This window comes from Syngnathus leptorhynchus, chromosome 3 (assembly GCF_054491065.1).
Source record: "Syngnathus leptorhynchus isolate UIUO chromosome 3, UIUO_Slep, whole genome shotgun sequence".
In the NCBI taxonomy this organism is placed as follows: domain Eukaryota; kingdom Metazoa; phylum Chordata; class Actinopteri; order Syngnathiformes; family Syngnathidae; genus Syngnathus; species Syngnathus leptorhynchus.
The window spans coordinates 15,062,097-15,088,650 of NC_141197.1; the positions used below are offsets into that span (position 1 = coordinate 15,062,097).

At 40.4% G+C, this 26,554-nt stretch overlaps 1 protein-coding gene and 1 long non-coding RNA gene across 7 annotated transcripts in view; one reads left to right on the forward strand and one right to left on the reverse strand.

The window, feature by feature from the left end:
- Positions 1-3,119: 3,119 nt before the first annotated feature.
- LOC147059459 (uncharacterized) overlaps positions 3,120-26,554 on the reverse strand; it is a 79,831-nt gene continuing 56,396 nt past the window's right edge. The window contains exon 4 of one of the 2 annotated variants that reach the window (XR_015065723.1): positions 3,120-3,389. This is a non-coding gene — a long non-coding RNA (uncharacterized LOC147059459). Of the gene's footprint in view, positions 3,390-20,305; positions 20,849-26,554 lie in introns of those variants that run through there. The other variant, XR_015065722.1, reaches the window with a different exon arrangement.
- LOC147059460 (insulin gene enhancer protein ISL-3) lies at positions 9,058-14,961 on the forward strand. Of its 5 annotated transcripts, none has more exons than XM_085908250.1 (6): positions 9,058-9,164; positions 9,388-9,577; positions 9,675-9,955; positions 11,162-11,448; positions 13,545-13,712; positions 14,281-14,961. In XM_085908250.1, exons 1-6 carry the CDS (start codon positions 9,107-9,109, stop codon positions 14,395-14,397), a joined length of 1,101 nt encoding a protein of 366 aa, XP_085764376.1. In that variant the 5' UTR covers positions 9,058-9,106; the 3' UTR covers positions 14,398-14,961. The 5 variants fall into 5 exon arrangements, with proteins under 5 accessions (XP_085764376.1, XP_085764374.1, XP_085764377.1 ...); XM_085908248.1 differs by having other exon boundaries at positions 11,165-11,460; XM_085908251.1 differs by having other exon boundaries at positions 9,675-9,940.

Consider the following 26,554-nt stretch of genomic DNA (forward strand, 5'->3'; position numbering starts at 1 on the left):
ATGGCTCCATTTAGATATTTAACTGTGGTTAAATGCTGGATATGCTGCAGGTGAATAAATAATTGTTCTACTTGTTTTATGTACAATTTCAACTCGATTACAGCAGAGGGAGCCCAGGATCAAGATGTGTTTGTTGTTAGTGTGCCTTTCGCTTCTGTACTTCTGTCACTCACTTGCTGTAGTTGATTAACATCAGCAACTCTATTTGCATACATTTTCAACAAATATCAATTATTCATTTTCAGATGCAGAGCTGTCAAAACAAGCGGCTAATGCAATTTCACATTAGATTGCTGGTTTGAAATTTACTTTTAATATTATTATTATTATTATGATTTAAAATAAACATTTATGTTAAAACTTGTCTGGTGTTTTATTCCTTGTTTTTATATTCGCCAATTAAAACATACAAATCTGACATTTGGTTGTGAAACACATGAAAATGGGTTTTACGTTGTTATAGATGGTGAAAATGGTGGTGTACCTAATAGAGTGTCCGAGTGACGTCACAGACCAAACAGCCAATCAGAAAGTGGGGGTGAGGGCGGGTGTGGCACTTTTCACTTTCACTTAAACTTTTTCCCTAATGAAGTGATTAGGTACACCTGTGTCCGTGTGACGTCACAGATCAACCAGCCAATCAGAAAGTGGGGGGTTGTTCGGGTGTGGCACTTTTCACTTTCCGTTAAGCTTTGACCATGATTTTTCCCTAATGAAGTGGCCTGTGATTAGGTACACCTAAAAATGGCAGCGTACCTAATGGAGTGTCCGAGTGACGTCACAACTCAACCAGCCAATCAGAAAGTGGGGGTGAGGGCGGGTGTGGCACTTTTCACTTTCACTTAAACTTTTTCCCTAATGAAGTGATTAGGTACACCTGTGTCCGTGTGACGTCACAGATCAACCAGCCAATCAGAAAGTGGGGGGTTGTTCGGGTGTGGCACTTTTCACTTTCCGTTAAGCTTTGGCCATGATTTTTCCCTAATGAAGTGGCCTGTTATTAGGTACACCTGAAAATGGCGGTGTACCTAATGGAGTGTCCGTGTGACGTCACAGATCAACCAGCCAATCAGAAAGTGGGGGGTTGTTTGGGTGTGGCACTTTTCACTTTCACTTAAACTTTTTCCCTAATGAAGTGATTAGGTACACCTGTGTCCGTGTGACGTCACAGATCAACCAGCCAATCAGAAAGTGGGGGGTTGTTCGGGTGTGGCACTTTTCACTTTCCGTTAAGCTTTGGCCATGATTTGTCCCTAATGAAGTGGCCTGTGATTAGGTACACTTGAAAATGCGGGTGTACCTAATGGAGTGTGAAAAGTCACATGGACACACCCGCCCTCACCCCCACTTTCTGATTGGCTGGTTGAATTGTGACGTCACACGGACACTCCATTAGGTACACCGCCATTTTCAGGTGTACCTAATAATAGGCCACTTCATTAGGGAAAAATAATGGCCGAAGCTTAACGGAAAGGGAAAAGTGCCACACCCGAACAACCCCCCACTTTCTGATTGGCTGGTTGATCTGTGACGTCACACGGACACAGGTGTACCTAATCACTTCATTAGGGAAAAAGTTTAAGTGAAAGTGAAAAGTGCCACACCCGAACAACCCCCCACTTTCTGATTGGCTGGTTGATCTGTGACGTCACACGGACACAGGTGTACCTAATCACTTCATTAGGGAAAAAGTTTAAGTGAAAGTGAAAAGTGCCACACCCAAACAACCCCCCACTTTCTGATTGGCTGGTTGATCTGTGACGTCACTCGGACACTCCATTAGGTACACCGCCATTTTCAGGTGTACCTAATAACAGGCCACTTCATTAGGGAAAAATAATGGCCAAAGCTTAACGGAAAGTGAAAAGTGCCATACCCGAACACCCCCCACTTTCTGATTGGCTGGTTGATCTGTGACGTCACTCGGACACTCCATTAGGTACACCGCCATTTTCAGGTGTACCTAATAACAGGCCACTTCATTAGGGAAAAATCATGGCCAAAGCTTAACGGAAAGTGAAAAGTGCCACACCCGAACAACCCCCCACTTTCTGATTGGCTGGTTGATCTGTGACGTCACTCGGACACTCCATTAGGTACACCGCCATTTTCAGGTGTACCTAATAACAGGCCACTTCATTAGGGAAAAATAATGGCCAAAGCTTAACGGAAAGTGAAAAGTGCCACACCCGAACAACCCCCCACTTTCTGATTGGCTGGTTGATCTGTGACGTCACACGGACACAGGTGTACCTAATCACTTCATTAGGGAAAAAGTTTAAGTGAAAGTGAAAAGTGCCACACCCAAACAACCCCCCACTTTCTGATTGGCTGGTTGATCTGTGACGTCACTCGGACACTCCATTAGGTACACCGCCATTTTCTGGTGTACCTAATAACAGGCCACTTCATTAGGGAAAAATAATGGCCAAAGCTTAACGGAAAGTGAAAAGTGCCACACCCGAACAACCCCCCACTTTCTGATTGGCTGGTTGATCTGTGACGTCACACGGACACAGGTGTACCTAATCACTTCATTAGGGAAAAAGTTTAAGTGAAAGTGAAAAGTGCCACACCCAAACAACCCCCCACTTTCTGATTGGCTGGTTGATCTGTGACGTCACTCGGACACTCCATTCGGTACGCCGCCATTTTCAGGTGTACCTGATCACAGGTCACTTCATTAGGGAAAAATCATGGCCAAAGCTTAACTGAAAGTGACAAGTGCCACACCCGCCCTCACCCCCACTTTCTGATTGGTTGGTTGAGCTGTGACGTCACGCGGACACTCCATTAGGTACACTGCCATTTTCAGGTGTACCTAATAACTACATGTATTTTTTTTTGTACATGTCAAGAATGTGTATTTGACTACTTGCTCTTTATTTTGGGGGACATCAACACATTTTACACAACGTAAATCACATACATAGTCATATAAAGCAGTTAACCAAATGTCAGATTTTTGTTTTCATGCCATAAAAAATAAAAGCAAGGAATAAAACACCAGACAAGTTTTAACATAAATGTTTATTAAAATAATAATAATAAAAGTAAATGTCAAACCAACTAAATCTAATGTGACATTGCAGTAGATGCAATATTTAGGCGTATATGCATACACTACTGTGTTATAAAATGAAGATTACCTAAAGAAAAGCATAATATTCCCGCTGTTGCATTACGGCGCATCCTTCCATGCAATAAAGTTTGTCGTTAGCGTTGTTCTTTTGAACAAATCGTTCACTGACGAGCCAACACTAACACAGAGACAATTTGTCAATACGTATGAGAAGTCGAGCGTCCGTGTGTGACAGGTCGACGGCGCCGAGAGCTCAAATGGCTTCAGGGACGAGGAGGCCTCCGCTCGCTGTCACGCCGATGCTAACCTATGAGAATGAACAGTGACCATTAGACGCTTCATTATTGACATGTTTTAATAATGACACACGGGGAGTTACTTTAGCTGCATTAACATTACATGATCATTCTTTGCATTCTCATGAAACAAAAGGTGATGGCATAATGTAAAGCCTGTGGCAAACATAGGATATTTTAAAACGCAGTCTATTTTTCACTTAATTTTAAAATCAACAACTCGAATGGCTTCTACAGCAAAGATTCCAGTTGGGTAAAGTGTGTGTAAACATGATTGGGGTGTGAGTGCGCGGTGGAGATTTTTGAGGGTGCGCTCCGCTAAACAGCTGGATGTGTGCATTTAAGAAAGAAAAAAGAAAAGTCTCATTGAGAACAAACAGTGACAGATTGAGAACACGTCTCATACATACACACGTTGAAGCTGATAAAAAAAAAAAAATGAATTATACATGGCCCTTTAAAAAGCTTCTCAGGTTCTCCTTTTGGAGACATTCTTCTTAAGTGCACGCTGCTCCCAACAAGTGTGCAAGGAATCCACTCAGGAGACAGTTGTCATGGTGACCGGCATTGCTTTTTTTTTTTTTCTTTTTCGGGATACTTGCAATGGCTCTTAGGTTAAAAAGTGGGTCAGTGATAGGAGGAAGAGCTGAAAATAGCGAGTGACCACCCCTTGGAGGATATGCTATTAATTATTCTATTAGCTTGTGGAAATTGAGAATATATAGTATTCGTTGAATAATTTTACACAATGAGCCTTATTAAAGCTGTCCAATCAAATCAAGTTTAATCTCACAAAAGGAGGAATATCCCAAAATAAAGATTGTTGTTGTTGTGTAGGCCCGTGCTAGGTCATGTGATAAACATGAGCATGGGACTCCTGAGAGCTCAATTAAATGATCTCCTCGACATTAATTCAGCGATCCAACGTGTAAACGTGTACTTTACGCTTGGCTTGCGACGCGGCGGCTAAATTAGCAAACATTTTCGAGTAAAAAGCATTGAGACTCTTTGGGGAAATTGTCGTCCATCGGATTCTGTGTTTCTTTCTTCTATCTGAGCTGATTTACATATTCATATTCAATTAACACGTTTACGTACATGAATTTTCAATGACCATGTTTTGATGACATGTAGAGGAAATTAAATGAAGGCGCACCGCCACCTACGCACTCATTTATTTAAAGAGCACTAATTGGGCGGGTTGCGTTTTGGCTTCCCCTACAGGTGTAAATTATAATTTCATTTAAGACCACAAAAATGAAGAATTGGAAAAGACTGGAACCGAAACTATAGTGCCAACAAAATCACGGATCGCAATAGGTTGACATCAATAATAAAATTAAAAAATCTTATAATATTCTCATTTCCTTCCACGTTATCAAAGGTTAATTTATTTTATTTTATTCCTTATCAATGAATGAGGAGTGTTTTTTTCCATACAAATTCTCATCATTTCTTTTGGTAGAAAAAATAATCTTGAGATCTGCACAATTTTGAAGAATTTGAGTTAAAGGATTTTACTGCATCAATGTGTCTTGTTTTTCTTCACTTTGGAGTTTGGATATTGACATTGAGTTTGTCGATTTTGCGCAACTGAATCCCCCCCCCCTACACACACACGTTTTTTCTCCAAATGCACATTTTCTCCTTTGCAACACTGACACGTCAAGTTGAAAGATCGTACTCAGGCACACCTAAAAAGTTAGGAGGCTTGAGTTCATCCACTACTTTGTGGCACAATTTGAAATATGTGCCACATTCATCTTCACTTATCTCAAGCCCGGACTCAATCAGTGTCCCGGGTCGGTCTGTGGGTGCTCTGTCTATGTGTGTTTGGACTGAGGAGGGGGGGGGGTGCCTGCAACATTTCCATGTGGCCTCTGGGGAGTCACACAGCAATTGCTCTCAGCTAAATGCACTCACATATGAATATTTCAGTACAATTTAATGTTGCAGCTACAGCCCCACTGGAGCAGAGCATCAATTTGTGAACACAGTTCTGCTGAAGTTAAAAGCCGGGCCAGATAATACACCATGAAAGCCACTGTCAATCCAAAGGGACGCACACACACACACTTGAGGAAAAAAAAAAAAAAGAACAGCACTTCACTTGGCCTGCAAAATACAAACTGCTTTAGAGTTATTTTTTGGGGAAAGTAGCAGTGGGCGTCCAATATTTGCCAAGCTTTGACAGTTTTCCCACAGCTGTGTGTTCTTGCCATTTGTTCCATGCACACACGCATCCTTGCACACATATTTGGACACGCAGCTGGTGAAGGAAGAAAGTCCGTCGTGCACCTGCTGTCTTGTTAATAAAATACCCCAAAGTGATGCTCAAACGTCTTTTTTCACACAGCCGCGCTCCCCTTAGGTGTGAGAACATGAGTGTGCTACAAAAGATGCGTGCCACCATAGAGACTTAGAAAAAAGAAAAAAAAAGGAATGCCCAAGTCAATGAAAGTTTCTTATGGACACATTGCTGCTAATTATAACTTTTCTTTGGTTATGGAATTTCACAATTCAGATATGAAACTAAAGAATGAAGAAATGGTGAGCTATCGTGCCCCCTCCTCCCTTGCTCAACACTCATTACTGACTGAAGCTTTAATTGTGCCGCAGTTAATTCCTATTTTTCCGCTTTACTAAACCTGACAGAATAAGACATACCAATAAACAGAAATTGAATGTAATGTCATCCATCCCTCTCTATCGAAGGAGACAAATAACAACTTGACGGATTTTGTTGTGACTGATGCAAACACACCGATGCATCGGCCTCATCAAAGTGACACAACTTCTTGTTTGAGACACTCATAAGCAACAAGCCAGCGACAAGACAATGCATTTGTAAACTAAAGCAAGTGTCTGACAGTTACACTAATAAGGTAATAATGGCCGCCTCTGCAATGCAGCGCTGCCCTGAGGCGCCAATCAAAAATTTATCCTAATTATCATGTGAATGCTGCATTAACTCCGCACGTGTAATGAATTATAAATCTGCAACATGCTTCTCCTCTCACAAAGGCCTCTATCATTTCAGGAAGTCTTTTTCCACATACAATAAATTGAAATGATGTGAAATCATTCACTTTCAAATCAACAGTATTTCCTTTTCCTGTGTTCCTTGTTTCCTTCTGCATTGTTGAAGAGAAAGAAAAAAATAATAATCCAGCACACCCAAACAAACTGTCAATATTTCAGAAGGATGCATTTGGAGAGACGTCCCGGGGAGGGAGAGTTATTGAAAAAATCTTTGTGAATTACTAATCTGTCTGGCAATACAATGAAGGCAAAGTGCCATCCCAATGTAAAACATTCAACAGAATGTGGTACTGCAGCAAAGTTCCGTCAAGTGGCCTGGGAGACACACACGCACACGCACACGCACACGCACACACACACACACACACACACACACACACACACACACACACACACACACACACACACACACACACACACACGCACACACGCGTCCAGACGTGAGTCTGTTGCCAAAGTTTAAGTGGATGATGAGAGTGTTCCATGCATATTTGATGATGTTAATGGGCCATCAAAGCTTGATTAGACATTCTTTTGGGAGCTTTGTCATGTGATTTAGACAGCAAAGCTATTGGACGAACTATTATTATTGACAAGTATTGTTTGGTCCGCCTTTAATAGGTCACCAATAGTAAATATGTGTGACTCTGTCCTTCTCAAACATACAATTGTCGGTTAGCTTAATGATAATACAAAGCTCAAAAACGCCATAGGCTGACTAATGAACATTGCAAATTCATAAACAGACATTTGAATCCTCACAATCAATTTTAGCCTCTGCGGAACTCATAGATATTAGTTCATAAAATAGACGGTGAATATATATTAACTTAATCCCAATATTTCACCTGGTTTGTTTGCACACACACAAAGTCACACGGTCACACACATACACACACGACAGCATGCAAATGAGAGCATGAATCAGTTTAATTGAAATTTCTATTGAGTACGACAGTAGTGGCGGGCTCCACTCATAATAGTAATAATACTAAAAAAACAGTCAGCTTGGGTTATTTCAATGAGTTCCATTCAAATAAGGCGGAGTCAATTCAATGTATGCAAATTGAATCGAAAGGCCATTAGAAATGTGAGCTGACAGTACGTGACTTCACTTAAACACATTACAACTCTCAAGCTGTACAATTCAATTTGCCTTAAACTTATTTGATTACTCCTGAAAGTACAACTTTTTCACAAGAATGACAAGTCTTTGACTGTTATTTTTTAAAATTTTGTATAATTCATGTTTGATATATTTAAGTGAGCTGAATGACCAGAATGTGTGAGTGCCATTGTAGCTCATGTTACATCAGCAATAACACCAATTCTTAAGGCCCTGGGCAGTTTAGACTGACACGGCAACATATAGAGGTGGAAATCTGATTGGACAATACCATCCATATCTACTGGAATTAATGCAGCCCAAAGCGATGCCAGGAAATGAGAAAACATTGGGAATAGATCAACACAAATGAATGGAAAAAATGTTAGATTTTAGATGATTGTCATATCTTCTGAGCAGAGAAGGCCTTGCTATTTTGTATTTGGATTCCATTTTTTGTCTTTAACTGGCCAAACCTACAAAGTTGTGTTTGCATGTATGAAGAGAATGTAACTGTTTCCCAGCCTGATGATGTCAGTCCGGAGAGAAGCCCAATTAAGTGTAGTTGCTACTTGAATCCACTAGGTGTCCTTCTTGTGCAGATGAGGACTGTGTCTAAAGGTGGACATGGACTCACCCAAAGCAGTCAGGGGCGTACGTCCCTATTTAATAGATTTTATTTTTTTCGTTACAATTGTATTTCCTTATTTTGAAAAAACAAAACGCAAAGCTGAATCACTGAAATAAGTCACACTTCTCCAGTAGCACTTTTCTTTTGAGAAATGAACATTCTTATCATGGGGCTTCATCATACTCAGAAATATTCGTTGTATTGTTGATGAAATACTGCTGGGTCAGAATGAAAAATTAATGCAAACTATAAGAATAAACGTATTGTTTATTTAATAAACATTTAATGTAAATTATTTTGTAAACGTAAAAATTGATAAATAGACAGATAGATAGATAGACAGATAGACATAGACAGACTGATAGATTGATAGAAAGATAGATGGATAGAAATAGCCTCCTATTCCTCGTCCTTAGCAGAATAAATGTTTAAATGAACAGAATGAATGCAATAAATCGAAAGCAATAAACAATAATATTAATTATTTCTATTGTGTGTGTGTATATATATATATATATATATATATATATATATATATATATATATATATATATATATATATATATATATATATATATATATATATATATATGCATGCAAACACACACACACACAACGCGCAGTAGATAAATTCAAAATAGTATCGAAAAAGTGTATTACTTTCGGTACAACTAAATGGGATTGGAGGGTCGTCCTCAGACGTGACGACGTCACGGCTGCAGCGCATGGGACCCTGCAGCCTCTTCACTGACCCCCCTCCCTCCCTCCCTCCCGCCCTCTTCCTCCTGGTCTTCCTCACTCCTCCTCCTCCTGGACGTCCTGCCTGCAGTCATTCGGGGTTTGTCCCAAGTTGTGAGGGAGGCAACCTCGGGAAGGGCCACTCACTCAGTCAGTCCTCACTCCCTTCATCTTTTTTGTGCACCTCCAGCTCGCCCCTTCCTCCTTCCTGTATGGTGGATATTATTTTCAGCTCTTCTTTCTTGGGTGATATGGGGGATCATTCCAAAAGTAAGTATAAGGGGGAGGCAGGCTTTATTTTTTTTTATTTTTTATTTTTTTTGGGGGGGGGGGGGTCTTGGGGACGAAGTAGCCACATGACGTATTTCTATCAAAGATGCAACAATTCGTGGGGGGGTTCTTGTATTTACTACATTTGCAAAAACATGCACAATGCAAGTCGAGTCTCGTCAAGCCAGTTTAAAAATGACTGGTGCTATTGTGCTTTGCGCAGAGAAGCCAGGATTCGCCATGTGTGTGGGATGCGGAAGCCAGATCCACGACCAGTACATCCTGAGAGTCTCCCCGGACCTCGAGTGGCACGCAGCCTGCCTCAAGTGTGCCGAGTGCAGCCAGTACCTGGACGAGAGCTGCACTTGCTTTGTGCGGGACGGCAAGACCTACTGCAAGAGAGACTACGTCAGGTAGTGCGGCTATGGGGGCAAAACGCACAAAAACGCATCGAAACGGGATTCACTAATAACTTTGTTTATCCTCCCCCCCTACCCATCGGACCTGCAGGTTGTTCGGCATCAAGTGCGCAAAGTGCAACCTGGGCTTCAGTAGCAGTGACTTGGTGATGAGGGCCCGGGACAACGTTTACCACATCGAGTGTTTCCGCTGCTCGGTGTGCAGCCGCCAGCTGCTGCCCGGCGACGAGTTCTCCTTGCGAGAGGACGAGCTCCTATGCCGGGCCGACCACAGCCTGCTGCTGGACAGAGGCTCAGCCGGAAGCCCCGTCAGCCCCTCACACAACATGCACTCCAACAGAGCCATGCATCTGGCAGGTCCGAAACCATTACGTAAATATTATACTTATTTTCAAGAAATTATTATGATTATTATTATTATGAGTAGAAGTAGTTGTATTAAGTTAGTGTGCACTTATTATATTAGCAGGCACGTTCCAATACATGGATGTTGTATGTTTATCATACGAACATGTTTTCAAAGAATATTGCAAAATATAAATATGACAACAAAATTGCATATTTGCAGTGATAGTACTGTTATTGTCACAAACGGGCCCCGTGTTACAATAGAAAACTTCAACATGTATGATAAAGAAACCAAAAACATTGAATTGAATTAAGATGCTTCAAAACAGCGTAGCATATAAGTAAATTACAAAAATAGATAGTTATGTGAAGTGTATAATTGTATTAAACAATAGGGAGCGGGATGCACGTGCTATGTTTGTGGTAAATTATGATTTTTTATTATTAGTGCTCGCAGTTTGAAGGTCTCAGGAAAAACACGTCTTAAGGTCCATTACAGTTAAGAAGAAAATTCGATTGTGCGATAGATACATTTCAATTCAAATAACGTATTATTTAAATAATGAAAGATCAACGTTAAAATACACCGCATGTTTTTTTTGGTATGATTGTGTCGATTAGCTTTTTTTGTTTTGTTCGTATTATTACGGAAAATTAATTTCTGTTTGAATTGGTAATAGCAACTTAATTTTAAGGTAGAATTTAGGTGGGTAAAAAATACTAAACAGGAACAATTGACACATCGCAATGAAATACTACAAATAGTCCAAGCGTATTGTGCAAAAGTTTGTCCGTCTGTGTTGGAGTGCAGGCTAAATTGTCATAATTGATCCCATTAAGGCGAACCTTCTGTACCGCTGTCATTATCTGAATAAGCTGCTATTACGTGTGCGCGCGCGCAAAAGTGCGTGTGTGTGAGCTGTCAACTTCAACAGCTTATACGCAGCGCGAAAATGACTTTTGTGTTTTACGCATTCCAAAATCAAATTGACTTGATTTGCAAATATCGATAAGGTTAAAAAAAAGAAAGTAAAAAAAAAATAATATTTTTTTATTTTCATGCGCGTGCGTAAATATCTGTTCTGGATCAGGAATATAAACTTAATAGCTAATATAACATTTAAAGAAGTGGTTATTTATTGGCACATCCGCCTCAGTTGTGAGGACGAAGGTTCAAATCCGGACTCTGATCAATTTAACGGACCTCGACCTCTCCTCTCTTCTCCAAAGCAGAGCCCGTGACGGTGCGGCAGGCCCCGCATCGCAACCACGTGCACAAGCAGTCGGAGAAGACGACGCGGGTGCGCACGGTGTTGAACGAGAAGCAGCTGCACACTCTGCGGACTTGCTACAACGCCAACCCGCGGCCCGACGCGCTCATGAAGGAACAGCTGGTGGAGATGACCGGCCTGAGCCCCAGAGTCATCCGCGTGTGGTTCCAGAACAAGCGGTGCAAGGACAAGAAGAAGTCGCTGCTCATCAAGCAGCTTCAACAACAGCAACACAGTGATAAGACTGTAAGCATCTTCGTAAGTCCAGCCCGCTTCCATTACTTCTCATTACCTTTTTTTTTTTTTTTTGCCTGCTGCTGTCTTGCTTATGTCGTCATTCGGGTACACCTTTAGATACACCTGCACACTCTTTTGCTATGCATTGGAACAATATATATATATTTTTTAAAAAAAAGCCTATTTATAGTATATCCGGGGTGGGAAAGCAAGAACATTTAGTTTTGAGTCAGGTCATGAGGTAAAGTTAAATTAAAAAAAAAAAGTTCAAATGTATGTGCGAAAAATAGTCTCTTTTAATAAGAACACAAAATGATTATATTATTGATTTTTCATTCAACTTTAATATCTTATTATTATAAAATATTTAACTAATTATTAAATCAATTATTAGTCATAAATAATGTCATATTTTTAAATTGGTTATTTTACCAATATTCTTTTTCTATCTTAAATAACTCAACCATTATTTCAAGAAATTATTGTTTTTTTCAATGGCTTTTTAATTCATCAATTTTAAGGGGGAAAATAGCACAGTTAATGCAATAAATATCACAGGGCTCTTGATAATGTAAATGACTAGTTGATCAGAATAAGAAAGGAGTGGGCCGTATGTGGACCCCGGACCACACTTTTCCCACAAATGCAAACTGATTACAAAGTTGACCTCCTGTAACATTATGTTCAATATCGTATTTGTGAATGTTGTATTATGTTAAGTGTGAGGCGGTTATCACATTACAGACAAGATGCCCGCAGTGCAAAGTATAGATTGACAAATAAATACCTGACATTAAAAATGATTTATATCACTTATGACCTCTGTCCTGGTGGTTAGCACGTCTGCCTCATAGTTCTGAGGTTCTGGTTTTGTATCTTTTATATTTGCTGTTGTTTATGAGATTAGCAGTTGTTATCACAGTTGTAAAGCTTTGGTTCGAATCTCAGTTGCAGCCTTTCTGGGCAGTTTTGCATGTTCTGCCAATTGCTTCTATCGGGTTTCGTGTTACATTCCAAAATCATTCTGACAGTTGCTTTATGTTGAAAGCAATTGTCACTGTCCAATCGCTGTTTTGCACATCACAGATGAGGCAGCTAATATCATCAAATTATCTGATTGCGAGATGCTGTGTGAAAAGTGTGCACATTTTTGTCAATATCTGGCTTTGCTGTGTTCGGAGTCATTATCATGAAGTGCCTTTGGTGTTCTCATTAAGATCACTCACATGAAAAAAGACATCTTATTGGAAGTGGGCATACATTTGCACGCAAACTAGTACAATGAGTAGTATCTTTAAATGTATTTTCAAATTTTTTTGTGATTTTGGCACATACCCCGCTTTGTTAAATAGTGTGTGTCATGAGTGGTTAAATGACACGAAATCAATGGTTTTGCTGTTCACAACAGTTATTTGACTATATTGTATTTTCTCAATCACCTTAAACATTAGCATGTGTCTATGATTTCATTTTGCCATGACAGGCTAACTGACCCTTTAAAAACCTCTCTGATGTTTTCAATATCATTACAACCAACATTTTGTCTTTCTTCACTTTAGGCTGAAAAAATGAATAGTTGCAGAGCAAATATTTACACTTTTGTAATTGGCATCACATTATGTGTATGGTTGGATGTCATCAAGTTTACCGTGTCCATCCACTCTGTCAAATATTATCCACTTAGATAAAAACGTCTCAGAAATTTGAAGTATGCTTGTGACACCCAGCTTGCTAACTGAATTGTGTTGCTTGCTAAATGAAACTTCTCTTAAATGTGAATATTAGCCAAAATGTCCATTTTGTCAGCATATTTTGGATGTGCACTGTCTGCTTAGTCAATAAGGGGGAAAAAAAAGTGTGGGCGCTTGACCAATGTGCATTTCTAACAACATTAACAGGACAATCCGTTTTTAGCCACTTTTGGTGTTCAGCATACAATCAATCTAAAGTTCAATAAAAAAAAAAATCTCAACATTTTTACAGGGGGTGGAAATGGGGACGTCTCAAAGGCACCTTATACAGATATTGACTCTTCATTTCTGATGCAGCACTTTTGCATAATCTTGATGTGAAAGGCAAAACAATATAAATGACGCTCATTTCAGAACCTGCAGGGCCTGACGGGAACGCCTCTGGTGGCCGGAAGTCCCATCCGACACGAGAGTACAGTGCAAGGCAACCCGGTGGAGGTCCAAACTTACCAGCCGCCTTGGAAGGCCCTCAGCGAGTTTGCCCTGCAGAGTGACCTGGACCAACCTGCCTTCCAACAACTGGTATTTTCTCATTCTTGATGCACTTGGATCTAAAAAAAATGGTCACAAACACATAGGCAGAAGCAAACGGTCAAATATGTCTTGGTGAGATATTTTGAGATTGAGGAGAAACTAGAAAAACAAAAAGTCTCAATACTTTTGCCCACGTGTTGGTCAACTCTTTAAACATAATGTATGCGCTCGTAATGTATCTCGATCAATTTTAAGATCGACATTATGAAACAAAGATCAGGAAACTCCTGTCATATGAATCGAAATGAGTTTCACTTTGCGAGTCGAACTGCACTCATTCCGCAAGTTCTTCATTGGTTGCTCTTTGTTTAAAATGTCACTTCATCATCATGTTCAATATATTTGAGTAGTATAAATAAAGCATGAAAATGTGTTTGGTCAATTTGCTTTATATTTAAAAAGCACACAACTGAATAAAATAATTTAATATCTTGTGTATTTGTGGGTTAATAAACAATATTTGAAATAGCTGACAAAGCAAACATATTATATATTATATTATATATATATATTCTGCCACTTCTAATGTGTATTTTTGTATGCTTTTTTTCTGCAGGTGTCTTTCTCCGAGTCCGGCTCTCTGGGCAACTCGTCAGGAAGTGACGTCACATCCTTATCCTCTCAGTTACCGGACACCCCCAACAGTATGGTACCGAGCCCGGTGGAGACGTGAAACCTGTGACCTCCGCCAAGGCACCCGCCCCCTGCAAATGTTGCAGCATGAAATCCTCCTACTTAATTCCCTCTTGCATGTGAGCAGCTCATCACATCGACCATAAAAGAAAAAAACAAGGATTAGTCTTTTTTTTTTTTTTATTCCTAATCATGGAGAGGAAGATGGACAACAAAGCTGGCGATGTTGCATGAAGAAAGAAAGATGTACAGAACCTTTGGATGTGGATATAACCTCCATGATGAGACTTGAATACCATGGAAACACTTCATGGACTTCCGTCACCTTTCATTGTGATCTTTTTGTGTCATCTTGTTTCCTCGATGTCATCTTTTTGTTTTTTTATACGTTGGACTCTTTGTCTTAAACGCTGAGCATGAACAATAAGGAAAAAAAAAATGCAATTTATCGGTGTTGTAAAATACAAGCTTGTTTGAGCTCCTCGAACAAACAGAAGAACTAAATTATTGTTATATTATTTATTGTTTGAAGGGCGATTCGTAAAGGGAATATTAACTGATCTAAATAATAATAATAATAATAAAAGCTGAATACACAAGTATGTGTCGGTGCAGCTTTTATTTGATTTGTATTTTTTGTTTAAATTAAACATTATTTAAAAATTATTTTGACTTTTCTTTAAACCCATCAGATCAGAAGAATTATGTTGCTTCTCGTGACAGTGGACCCTCACTGCATGTCCTTCACTTTTGTTCACTAAAAAAACCTGCTTGTTGCTCAGTCCAGTTCCTCTGGTCTGGGCAGACGGCGGCCAGCACGTCTTATCTGCTTCTGGCATCAGCTGATACACACTAAACTGAGACCGACAACACGTACACGCGCTCTCGCGCGCGCGCACGCACACAAAGCTCTCCCAGACCCTGAAGGCAAGTGAAGAGAGCTGCATGGTCTATGTATTTATTTAGTTTTTAATCATTGCTCGGTCGTTTTAATGCACAATTAAGAAAACTGAAACGTTACCACAACGGCATGTTAATTGATTCAATGACGTTTTGCATTGAAATAATAATTTACGGATGCATTTAATAAACCGCGGCTGTGAGTGACGTTTGGAAAAAAAGAGTGAGAAACAAAATCTTAGTGTTTAACGGTGATATTGAAAGACAGAGGACAGATAAGAGACGTGTAATTGGGCTCCCCCCCCAAATAAGATAAGTAAACAATGCAGCTGGATTAAGATAAAGGAGATAAGTGGGGAGAATAACAATGGCGTTTAAAAAGGGAAGAATGCAGACCCTGTTCAACTGCCCGCGCGCGCGGCGGATGGCTGCAACCATTTCCACATCTGAAATGTTTCTTAGATACAATAAATATGCGTTAATTGTGTCCTTTTGAAAAGATGTTTTGTAATCATTGAAAACAAATGTCATGATATGATTTAACTGTCCAATGCCAGCAGCGTGCGTTTTGTCTTGTTATAAACGAAGAGCAACATTTTTTTTACATTGTCAATGAATTTGTCAGCTACTATTCGCACTTTAAAATTAAGCAGATAAACCTTTTAAAATCTTATACAATATTAACTGAGATAGGTACACTTTTTTTGGCTTTATTAAAATAATGGCAATTTTCTCCTGCGAAATAAACACAAAAATATATATATTTTTTATAATTTCATGCAAAAAAATACGTATATTTTCACATTCCTAAGAAACGTATAATTTTCTCTTTTCTCATTTTTTTAAATTTATTATAGTATTCTGGTGTATTTTTTTATCTACTTGGTGATGGCAGAAACGCATGTATTTCCATATAGTCTAATTTCATGAGAAAAATACACTTTATTTTTTATCTATATTACGAATAAAATTGTAATGTAAAAAAATAGATTTTGGATTAGGTCATTGAGGCAGATGGCGTATTTAACAAATATAATTAAAACGCTCGAACGCTGACATCAAATTCAATTTAGTTCAACTAACTAGTTTAACAATGAAATGTATTTATTCTAATGCTTTTATTTGTTTTCAAGGTGTTGATCTTTGGTTTCAATCAGTGGGCGTTTCCCCTCATTGACAACTCAAAAATGACAAACAAAAGCGGCGAACGCAGGTACGCACGAACGCACGCACGAACGCACGCACGCACCGACGCACGCACGCACCGACGCACGCACGCACGCACGCACGCACATTATCTTTATTTGCGCAATGTAACCTCTTCACACCTGATTAGGCTCTGTAGGTTCGAACGTGCGCGTTCCCGCTTCAGGCTGGATGCGGACGTGTCCGTAATGGCATGACGTCATCACATGAATGATTGAAGGAGAAGCTGTGACGTCATGCTGTCACTGACAGCAGGCCGTGGGTAATTAGAGCACCACAAGCCACTCACACGCGTTGCTCGCTTTATTATGTCTGATTATTACATGATTCTTTTTTTTGGACAGCTATTGCATTCTTGAGGCAATTTATCAAGAGTTATAGCATTAACAAGTAGTGTTTATACCCAAGTGTGAAAAAATAAAATAAAAAGGAAAATTGGCCTGACGACTCAGGCAATCAGGCAACTAGGCTAATTCTAAGGCTTATGAACATATGACAACATTCTTTCCTTGTGTTGACAAACATGGCTGGGGTTGGGGAAACGAGCGAATTTGTTGTGAAAATAGCCAATCGTGAAAATTTCAAAAATTTGTACCACACTGGTGTGGCATTATTCAGTTCAGTTCCCAAGAAGAAGCTCTCACGTTCAAAAAGGTTGGCGACCCCTTTTATATTCAATAATACCAACATTCCTCAGTTCAGTGCTTTTTATTCCTCAGGGCTTTTGCTTAGTCTTTCGAATCTCATGGTCCAAATGTTCTTGGGGGGCCGTAGGTTGGCCACCCCTGCATTTTACATGGTTTGTGACAACAGTTTGGAAAAGTAAGGTTTTTGCTCCAGAGTGACCTTGGTGGTCCTAAGGGGGGCCACCAGCAGAGAGACATACTCTCCTGGGATCATCCTGACAGGCTGACTTACTGCAGCCACTCAAGTGGGATTTTTTATTTTTTTTTACTTTTAAAAAGTAGAGAAAGCAGAGTGTTGAACCAAGTGGGGAAACAAGGACTGGATGGCCGACTTACTTCTATGGACCGATAACATGAATTCGAAACATCTGCAAAAACATTCAATATATATTATATTTTTTTATCGACTGCAAAATATCATTCATTATTGCCGCTTAATTGTGTCTTTCTACTTCTGTTCCATCATAACTCTGTGAAGTCTGCATCTGTATTGTACTGCCCCTAGTGGCCAAGGTAAACATACCAGATGGAGTACCAAATTTCCCTTTGAATTAACATGACAGTTTAATTCTTAGAATTCGACTCAGTTATGTTGTTATTGTATGTTTTTATCTAATACAGCATTGTAGAATGCTATTGTTATTTAAAAACTTGCAAAAACTACATGAATGGCATCCATTCATTTCAAGGGGTGTGCTTCAACCCCATGTTGTCAGGTGTTTGGTAGTGTTGAATTTAAGGATCCATTCATCGTGGACGTGTAATAGCCAATGTAACACGCTGTGACAAGGATTTAATCATAGTTGCTCCCAGGTTACAGCCACAATGAGAGCTTGAGCGCAATCGATCTTGAACGCCGCTTTTATGGTAAACTGACACAATGAGTAAATATCCACATTTTCTCCTCGCAGCTTAAAAGCATCCCAGACAACAACGAGGGAAGGATTTAAAGTTGATGCATTAAAAAGACATCCATTAAAAAAAGGAAAACATGCACTTGCTGGCCACTATCAAACATGCATCATTTAGCAATGGCAAACAACAACTTGAGCAAAATATTTGGGGTATCTCTTCTGACTGAGGATGCAGTAAGTGCACGCAAACATATCTGAAAAGTTCCAAGACTGAAGTCACAAAAGAAATAAATTGAATGTAACTACATCAACAATCATAAGAAAAGAATGAAGCAACTCCAATTGAAATTGCATGTTCAATCGAAAACAATCATTTCATCCTGTGCAACATAATACATGAATCAAATAAGCAATCTTTTTTTTTTCTTCTTTTTTTCCCCAAGGGTTTATAGTAAATTACAGTATAAGGCTTATTTTGGATGTTGTCATCGGGGATTTTGTTAAAATCACAGCCAGCAAAAACATTGTTTCCCTTCAGTTCAACAAAGGTGACTGATTTAGTATTTTAGCAACAAGTGTCCAAGAAAGCGGAGGATTATTCTCTTTACAAAGGCCTATTTGTGTTTATATGATTCTTGAATTGAATCCGAAAACATGAATGACCTCATCACCGTGTGTGTACTTTAAGTGAACCTACAGGAGGAAATGACAACAAGGAGCAGCCGCCTGGGGCATCACACCAAAGAGCTCGCACACGCACACACATAGAATCACAGCCAACCCGTGTGAGCCAGTCGGCGAGTAAATCATGGCGCCACACCCACACATAAATCTGTAGTAAAAACAACACAGCAAGGGCCATTAGGAAGACAGAACCTGGCACAATGACTCACTGTAAAACACAGTCAGGCTCCACCTGTCCCCACCCACAAAATCGTTGTTGGGTAAGATGGGAAGACAAACACATGTCAATAGAAGCAATGATGAGGAATCAAGACCTAGACTCGGCGGCGTTGACTTCAGTAGGTCACAAGTTCAAGAATGTCTCGAGGAAGTCTTTCTTTTTTAGATTTAGTGCCAAAGTTCAATTACGTCTCTGACTCACAAGTTCACCAACTTTAATGATACGTTCTCAGCGGATGCGAACGGCGGCAGAGATTTACAGTGGCCGTCAAAAGACAACGCCGTAACTCACTCGTGTCATCTTTGCTGCTCCCGCCCAGCACAATGAATTACAAACGTTGTCTTTATGGATGACCACGCCCTCTCAGTCAGGCTCGTGTCACATCGAGGATATGCTTGCTACTGGGTTGTATTGGGGCCGCACAGAGAAAACAATGATCAAAATAAAATAAAAGCAAAAGCAATATTAGTCATGAGTCATTTTTAAAGGGAAATCAATTCTGGTGTAAAGTACAAGAAAACAATAATATGGGAGAGAGAAAATATTTTTAAATAGGTGTAAAAATTTGAAATATTACAAGAAAAAAGTACAAGTTGTGAGTGTACAAGGATAAAAATGTAATATTTTTTTTAATTCATTTTTGTTGCGGGCTGAGGCCGCCTGCTGCCTGTTGTCTGCCTCTTGGGACTCGCTGGCAGAAGCAACAATGGGTCAGCGGGCTTCTTTGTGCGCTTCCCTCCTTAATCAAACTAGCCAGAGGAGTGATTGGATTTTAATACTGCCGGGCCCACTGTAATGGCGTGATGGACGGGGTCCGCCGAATTGGAGCAGGATGTCAGCCCAGCAAGGCCTCCATTAATGATATTGCTTCATTTCTTAAAGTGGCAGCGACCACGAGATCACCAGCCGGGGCCCTGACCCCTCCCCCCCTTGCACCCCTTCACACTTTTCCCTTTGTTTTTATATATTTTCATCTCACACCGTCTCCAATATCATTTTTGGCATTAAACACACAGATGTGAACACAGTGCCAGAGTAATAAATGATTTTTCTTTTTTTGATCAATTTCAAGTGCAAAATGTCCTCATGAGAACGGAGCACTGCTACGCTTTAATTTGTCATTGGCTTATTTTCGTAGTCGACTTTAAACTTTTCATTTCGGTAATAAAATGCATGAATCATAGCTGTATAACCATTTTAGTAGACAAAGTCGATCAGAAAAGTTTAGTATTTGGGTTTACTCGAAGCTTTAAAACATGCCAAATCTACAGAAAGAAAAAAAAATCGTACAAAAGAGTGGGATGATTTTTTTCTGTACAATTTATCATGAAAAATTGAAAATTTGACTCGCCATTTTCAATACGAATAGAACAAATGTATATGCTTGCCTCTGTGAAACATATCAGGATAGTCTTGCACGATGCAATTTGATGTAAATAAATAATGAATGGATTATGAAGTCATTTCAAAATTCTGATACTTTTCCAGGAAAATATTTTTTCAGCAACACATACAGTATGAGGTGTGAATTTGGCAGTATTTGAAAGGGGTGCCTGACTTTGCGTTGTTTGCACACAGCGCTCCCAAAGGCACAATGATGCTCATGTTGCTGGGAAGCAGTCCACTTGGAACATAATACAGTGCCATCACTCGAACCAACACAATTTGTTCCAAGAAGCTGGGCCACCTTCAGTTTGTTTGGATTTGGAGGGAGAAGAAAAAAAATTCCATTCATTTGAATGTAAAACCCTGATTTGAGATACAAGTTGCATCTCAAGGCACCGCTGCGTAGTGATGAAGGATGGAATGAAGGATTGCGAAGGCAATGGCTGCAAATTAGCACATTCAGTCATCTCGGCTGCCTTGTGTCAGTGTCAGCCGGGCGCTGCCCCACAGGAGGAGGTCACGTCGGTCAGCTTGCAGCGGCGCAGGTACGAACCTCTGCACCAAATTAAAAGCAGAAGGCCCGACCGGGGGTGAGCCTCGGTGACCGCGCTGACATAAATTACGGAGATTTACAAGATTTTTAAAACACTTTTAACAATACTCTCCGTCTAATGTGCTCTCTGTTTAATAATGCACTTTAGGCTTTAAGAGCACGATAAACAAACCAATAATTCACTGTTTTTTATCATCTGAGGGTGAAGCGCCTTCAAAGAGGAGAGTGAAGGCCTGTCGCTTGATGTTGTTGCCAGCGCTTTTGAGACGTAAGCGCTGATCTCTTTGCTCTTTGCGAGATAAAAGTACACTGAGGTTGATCTTCCCCAAGAAGATGGAGTGAAAGGGGATGCTGAGGGAGGAGTAAACAAGAGTCCTTTGCTCATTCAACAGAGACCATGTCGGACTGAATATATCACGGCTTCGTGTTTTTTTGCTTGTTGGCATCGATCCACTTTATAAAATCATTTGAAGTAACACGAACCCACGTAGAAATGTTAACCAACATCTGACCGGCGATGTCGCCCAAATGAACACTTATGAGGCGAAATGACTTCAATCAAAATTCTTATAGTCGGAAGTAATAATTATATGTATGAAAAACACTTGCAGGCCTTACATTTAAAAACAAAATCCAATTAAAAAAACAAGATTGGCAGAAGTGACTTTTTGGTACGAAACTGGCACCCAACATGGTGGACACTTTTTTTTTTGCCCATGTGAGATGTGTCATTGTGTCTTTGTGTCTGTCTGGGGAAGGTCACAGTAGCATCTGGGTGGCTTTTTAGGATGTGAAGCCTTGCAGAAAAAGTCAGTTCTTCAGCCTCCCAGGAATAACCATTTCAAAACAAGATGGTCGTATAAAGATTACAAAAAAACAAAATCACATATACAGATTATTCATCTTTAACGAATGTTGGACTTGGACAAAACACCTAAAGGGTGTTTTTTTTTTTTTTCCTCAGGAGATAAAGCGCACTTGTGAGAAGACAACTGACGTCTGTGTTAGAGCGAAGACCTGGAACTGATCACACACGTAGGCTCACACAGAGGCTGACCCACTACCAGCCGCCACAAATCACTGAGCCATCTCGTATAATCCTCCACCAGCAGCGCGGCGGCATTAAACATCCAAACAAATTGCCTCTCGTCAGGCGCTCGCAGCGGGAGGACGCCAGAAGGAAACGCAAAGGTTGCAAGTGCAGCAACTCCTCTGTAGGGCTGGAAAAATAAATTAAATAATAAATGATTTAATTTAACAATGGTAATAAATTCTAGCAGGGGGGGGGGGGATAAGGACAGCCACTGATGGTTTTCACTCATATTTTGGTTTCTTATTTGTACTGTACATGAAAGTGAAGTAAAATCATATATCTGTTGCTGATGTGAAATGATGGTCAGATTTATTTGAATATGCCAAACAAATGTTTTTTTTACTCTATTCTCTTTGACAAATATGTGGTATATAATAGTGAGAGATGTTTCTAATATATTGGCAAGCGACATATTGGGAACTTTAGTGTGTTTTGGGTGAGACAAGGACAAAGTGATATCAATATTTTTTTTTTAAATAACCAAAGGGAAAAATGATATAATTTGATGTCATTTGTTAAAAGTTGGTGTTTGATGAATGTAAGAAGAAATAAGAAAAACCCAAATTTGTGCTACCTTCAAAATTTTCCACGCTTGCATGCCCTAAAGTCATTTGGATTGGCCAACTGTCAGTGAAATGCTGCTTGACAACTATTTTATTGATCTTCAAGCAGACACGTCTTCCAAATAACATCTTCAGTGTTCTTTGAATAAGTTTGGGTTTCTGGAGAAGAACCACGTTTCCAATTTTGAGAGGTTGTGAGCTAGCCACTGTCTAGACTGGCTTGACATGGTTTATGCTGAGCCCCGAGATGGGTCAGGAAAGCGGACACCTCAGCCAACATCACCTTGCCAGACCGCCCCCCCCAAACCCCCCCCCAAAACAAAACAAGCAGATCTGCAGAACTCTGTGCAGGCTTCCTGTGGAAGTGGGCACGTTCGGTCTCCAGATAAGAACAGAGGGCACAGCTCTATCTACTCAGAGATCTGACACATGCCGAAAGCTCTCGGGTGGACCGACTTAAGCTGCGCCGGGGACTTATCTTTACAGTTTCCTATACCACCTACTGACAGATCCCCGGGACTGTGTAAATTCCTTCCCCAACCCTTCCCCCACCTTAAAACGACTCGGCGCAGACAATGAGACGACGCTTTGTGGACTATAACACGGAGAACAGAGGAGCTTTTTACAAGGCGTACGGGGAGACGCAGACAAACACAAGTTGGAGGTGTCGCAATGTGTGTTTGAAAATGGACAATCCTTCAAGTGAGCTCATGAAGCATGACACTCTTCTCAGACTCTCATGTTTCTCATTTGAACATTGTCCACACAATTGTTTGATTGCAAGAGCTTGCAAATCCAGTTCGCTCCACTCACCAGCGTTTACAATATTCATAGAGCTACAAATATGAAAAATAATGTTACAGTCAGAACCCTAAACCCAAACCCTGCCCTATGAAATGATCGAACTTGGAGAAGTTCAAATCATTTGCGGCCACAAACCCAATAAAGAAACTATCATATGCCAGCTAGTCTGCTGTTTCCGAGGCAACGTCAGGCAGATGGCTCTTCTGCATTATATAACAGAAACAAGGGCAGGGAGAGCTGATAACATGCAATGATACAGTATGTCCTCTAAAGCCGATCTTTATAAAGGGAAAAAAATTGAAGTCTTGTCAGAAAATAACAATGAATAAATCAAAATTGACAAAGTTGTGTTTTGCAACCAGTGTCAATACGACTGGACACAGTCGACTTCTCGAAAATGAAAATAATACAAATAATAGTAAAAAAAAAAAAAAAAAGCACACTTTACTATATGTATGTATTGCTTATTGCATATTGTTTATGTCAAGCCCAGATTTCATCCAGGAGGCGTAACAGGTGTAAATTTTAGAAGTCACGTTCAGAGTGTCAACTTTGTTGGGCTTTATAGCGAAAATGACTTCATTGAGGTTCCGACGTCAATTCACGCTAGCTTTGCTCTCTGCTCAACAAGCATACCGTAACTCTCGTTTTCCATTCCAGTCATTTTTTAAATTCTTTGTTCCCAAGTCTGCACAATGGTTGATCTTCTCAATTCTTTGACCCCCAAAAAAACTGCAACACTATGCAAAACAAAGATAATCAAACTCAGCCACTCCAATATCAATGTCCGACAGTCCCAAAGATTTTGTTTCAATTTACACAAGCAAATTCCCAGTGGATGACTCAGTGTTATTCAGAAAAAAGATATGGTGTTTTTAGTAACCCTTGCAATGTCTTTTTTACTATAGGGAAGAGTTATTTATATGCGGACGATCTTGCGGGGGCATTTATCATGTGTGCTAGTGCTTCCCCCTTCAAAGTTCCCAGTTTTATGACGTGCATTATTTCTTGTGCACACACATAAACAAAGCCAGGGCTGCCGGCACTGAATCAGCAGCCTGTGTCACCGTGTGGCCCCCGGGTCAGGCTCGCTTTCTTGTGCCGCCAGTGCTTACATTAGCATGTGAAAGGCTAAAGCTGTTCCAAATATTCCCTCTAAACATTTAGCCTGCCCAAAACTCGCATGGAAAAACTCCAGGCAGGCACGACGATGAATGAGAGGTATGATGAGTTAGTTGGGATAAAGCATGAATGTGATTTTTTTTTTTTTTTTTTTTGGAAGTTAAGAAAAGGATTTGCGACAGCCTTCATCAGTACGCTTTGAGCTTGTCCATGATGCGGCAGTCACGGAGGCACCAGAAGTCTGTGTTTACATAGCAAGTGCCTAAAAACCAATTTAGCCACACTAGTCCCATTTGTCTTATCAACATGTAAATGCGTTGCCGTGTCGACGGGGCATTTAAAAGATTAAAAACAATCATCGATTTCAAGCCGCTGCTTCTTTCAGCGGGGCCGGAGACGGAGAAACGGCGCGCAACAAGTTCAGCCGCAGCCAGCGCCGCTGTTCATTTTTTAAATTAGCAGAGTGCCAAAGGGCCAGAGGGGCGTTGAAGCGCGGGCGAATATATAAATATTCAAAAGGCACATGTCGTATTCCCAGTCTGCTCCTTCTGTTAACTTTTCTCAACTGGAAACTGAATCGTGTGTCATTCACCCTAATTTAATCATCAGCCACTCTCATTCAATTATCCAATATAATATGCAAATGAGATGAACAATGGCCAGCTCATGCTAATTATCTGCATCAGAATAATTAAATTGGACACAAGCGGTGGAGGGGAACTGAACTACCATAAAATAGGGAGCAGATTCTTTAATTAGGGTAGCAAAAATTTTATTAGAATCTGTAATCTGCCCGTAAATTGTGCGAGGGTGGCCGGGCACCGGGGGGGGGGGACATTACTCTTATTGGAAAGCGCTCCCTGAAGACTCGCTCAGGGGAGTGGCGAGCAACATGGCCGTTATCAAGGGCAAATCCATCCGAAAACAGGTTTCCCATTTATGATATTATAGTAATAATCTTGGCTTGGGAACATTAATAAGAAACTGCAAACCAGAAAGCTGTTAATATACGAAACTGGGGATTGTGTTGTGAATCAAAGTGAATAAAATAAACTTTGTCTACTAGTGTAGAGTCGATCCATGTGGATTAGCGATTTTTTTGTGGCCATTTATGTCACAATTTTATTCATATTTTAATTATTTTTTTTAAGAAATCTGTATTTTAATGATTTTTAAAATGTAGTATTTTTTCCTATTCTCAGTCTGTTGCCACAATAAAGACATTTCTCCCATTAAAATGAATTAAAATAAAATAAATCCATTCCAGCTCCTCAACTGAATTATACTAACAATGTTTTTATAGGGCTAAGCTGAAAGTAAATATTGAACTAAATGAAGCCTTTCTTGTCTTTTTCTTAAGACTAGTACAGATACGACTGCTTGAGCTTTGTTGGGAGCAAATTGAGAGTAAAAACTAAACATTTACAGTACCTCTATGTGAAATACACGGCATAGTTCACGAACCGTGGAATTCAAAGCCCGAGCCGCCAACTCTCTGGCTGGCGCTCGCCTTTGACGATGCAAAGGAGTGAGGTTTGACTACGAGCGAGCATTCTTAAACTAAGCATAGTTAGTGAACCAATGCGATGCTGGTTGGAGTAGCTTGTTTATAAACGGATTCGGTTGTGAAGGCGTCACGAATGACTTTGGAGTTTGCTGCTGCTTCAGCACAATGATGGTCATAAATGGGCACTCTGCCACCTAGCAGAACAAAGTGTTGTGAATAATTTCTGCTGTTCCAAGGAAGCAGAGCATGCCTGCTAGCCAGTTTAACACAGAGAAAAACATGGAGCGTAATCCTCGACTCTTCTCCTGGATGCATGCAAGCATGGCTGCCTTCGCACAACAGAACGGCCGTGTCCGGCGGCACAGCACAAACCCGGCGTGCCACTGGACACACAATGAGTCACTCCGAGAGCCGGCAGACAACGAGCAGCAGGACCCCGCACGAGGTGCCGCAGCCACTGAAATATTTACAGAGGCGTGTTTTGTTGCTTTTGTGCTGAGTGATTGAAGGGGGAAGACCTCAAAGGCCGACGAGCGGGGCGGGCGGGCGGGCGCCCTCAGCCGAAGGGAGGCGGCGGAAACAGTTAACGTAATATTTCAAAGTGTGTAGCGAGTTGTGA

Excerpts from the sequence above, each read along its gene's own strand:
- LOC147059460 (XM_085908248.1), top strand. The coding sequence starts at position 9,107 with ATGGTGGATATTATTTTCAGCTCTTCTTTCTTGGGTGATATGGGGGAT. Across the intron at positions 9,165-9,387 it reads TATGGGGGATCATTCCAAAA|AGAAGCCAGGATTCGCCATG; the intron begins GTAAGTATAAGG and ends TGCTTTGCGCAG. Across the intron at positions 9,956-11,164 it reads GGCAGGTCCGAAACCATTAC|AGCCCGTGACGGTGCGGCAG; the intron begins GTAAATATTATA and ends TCTCCAAAGCAG.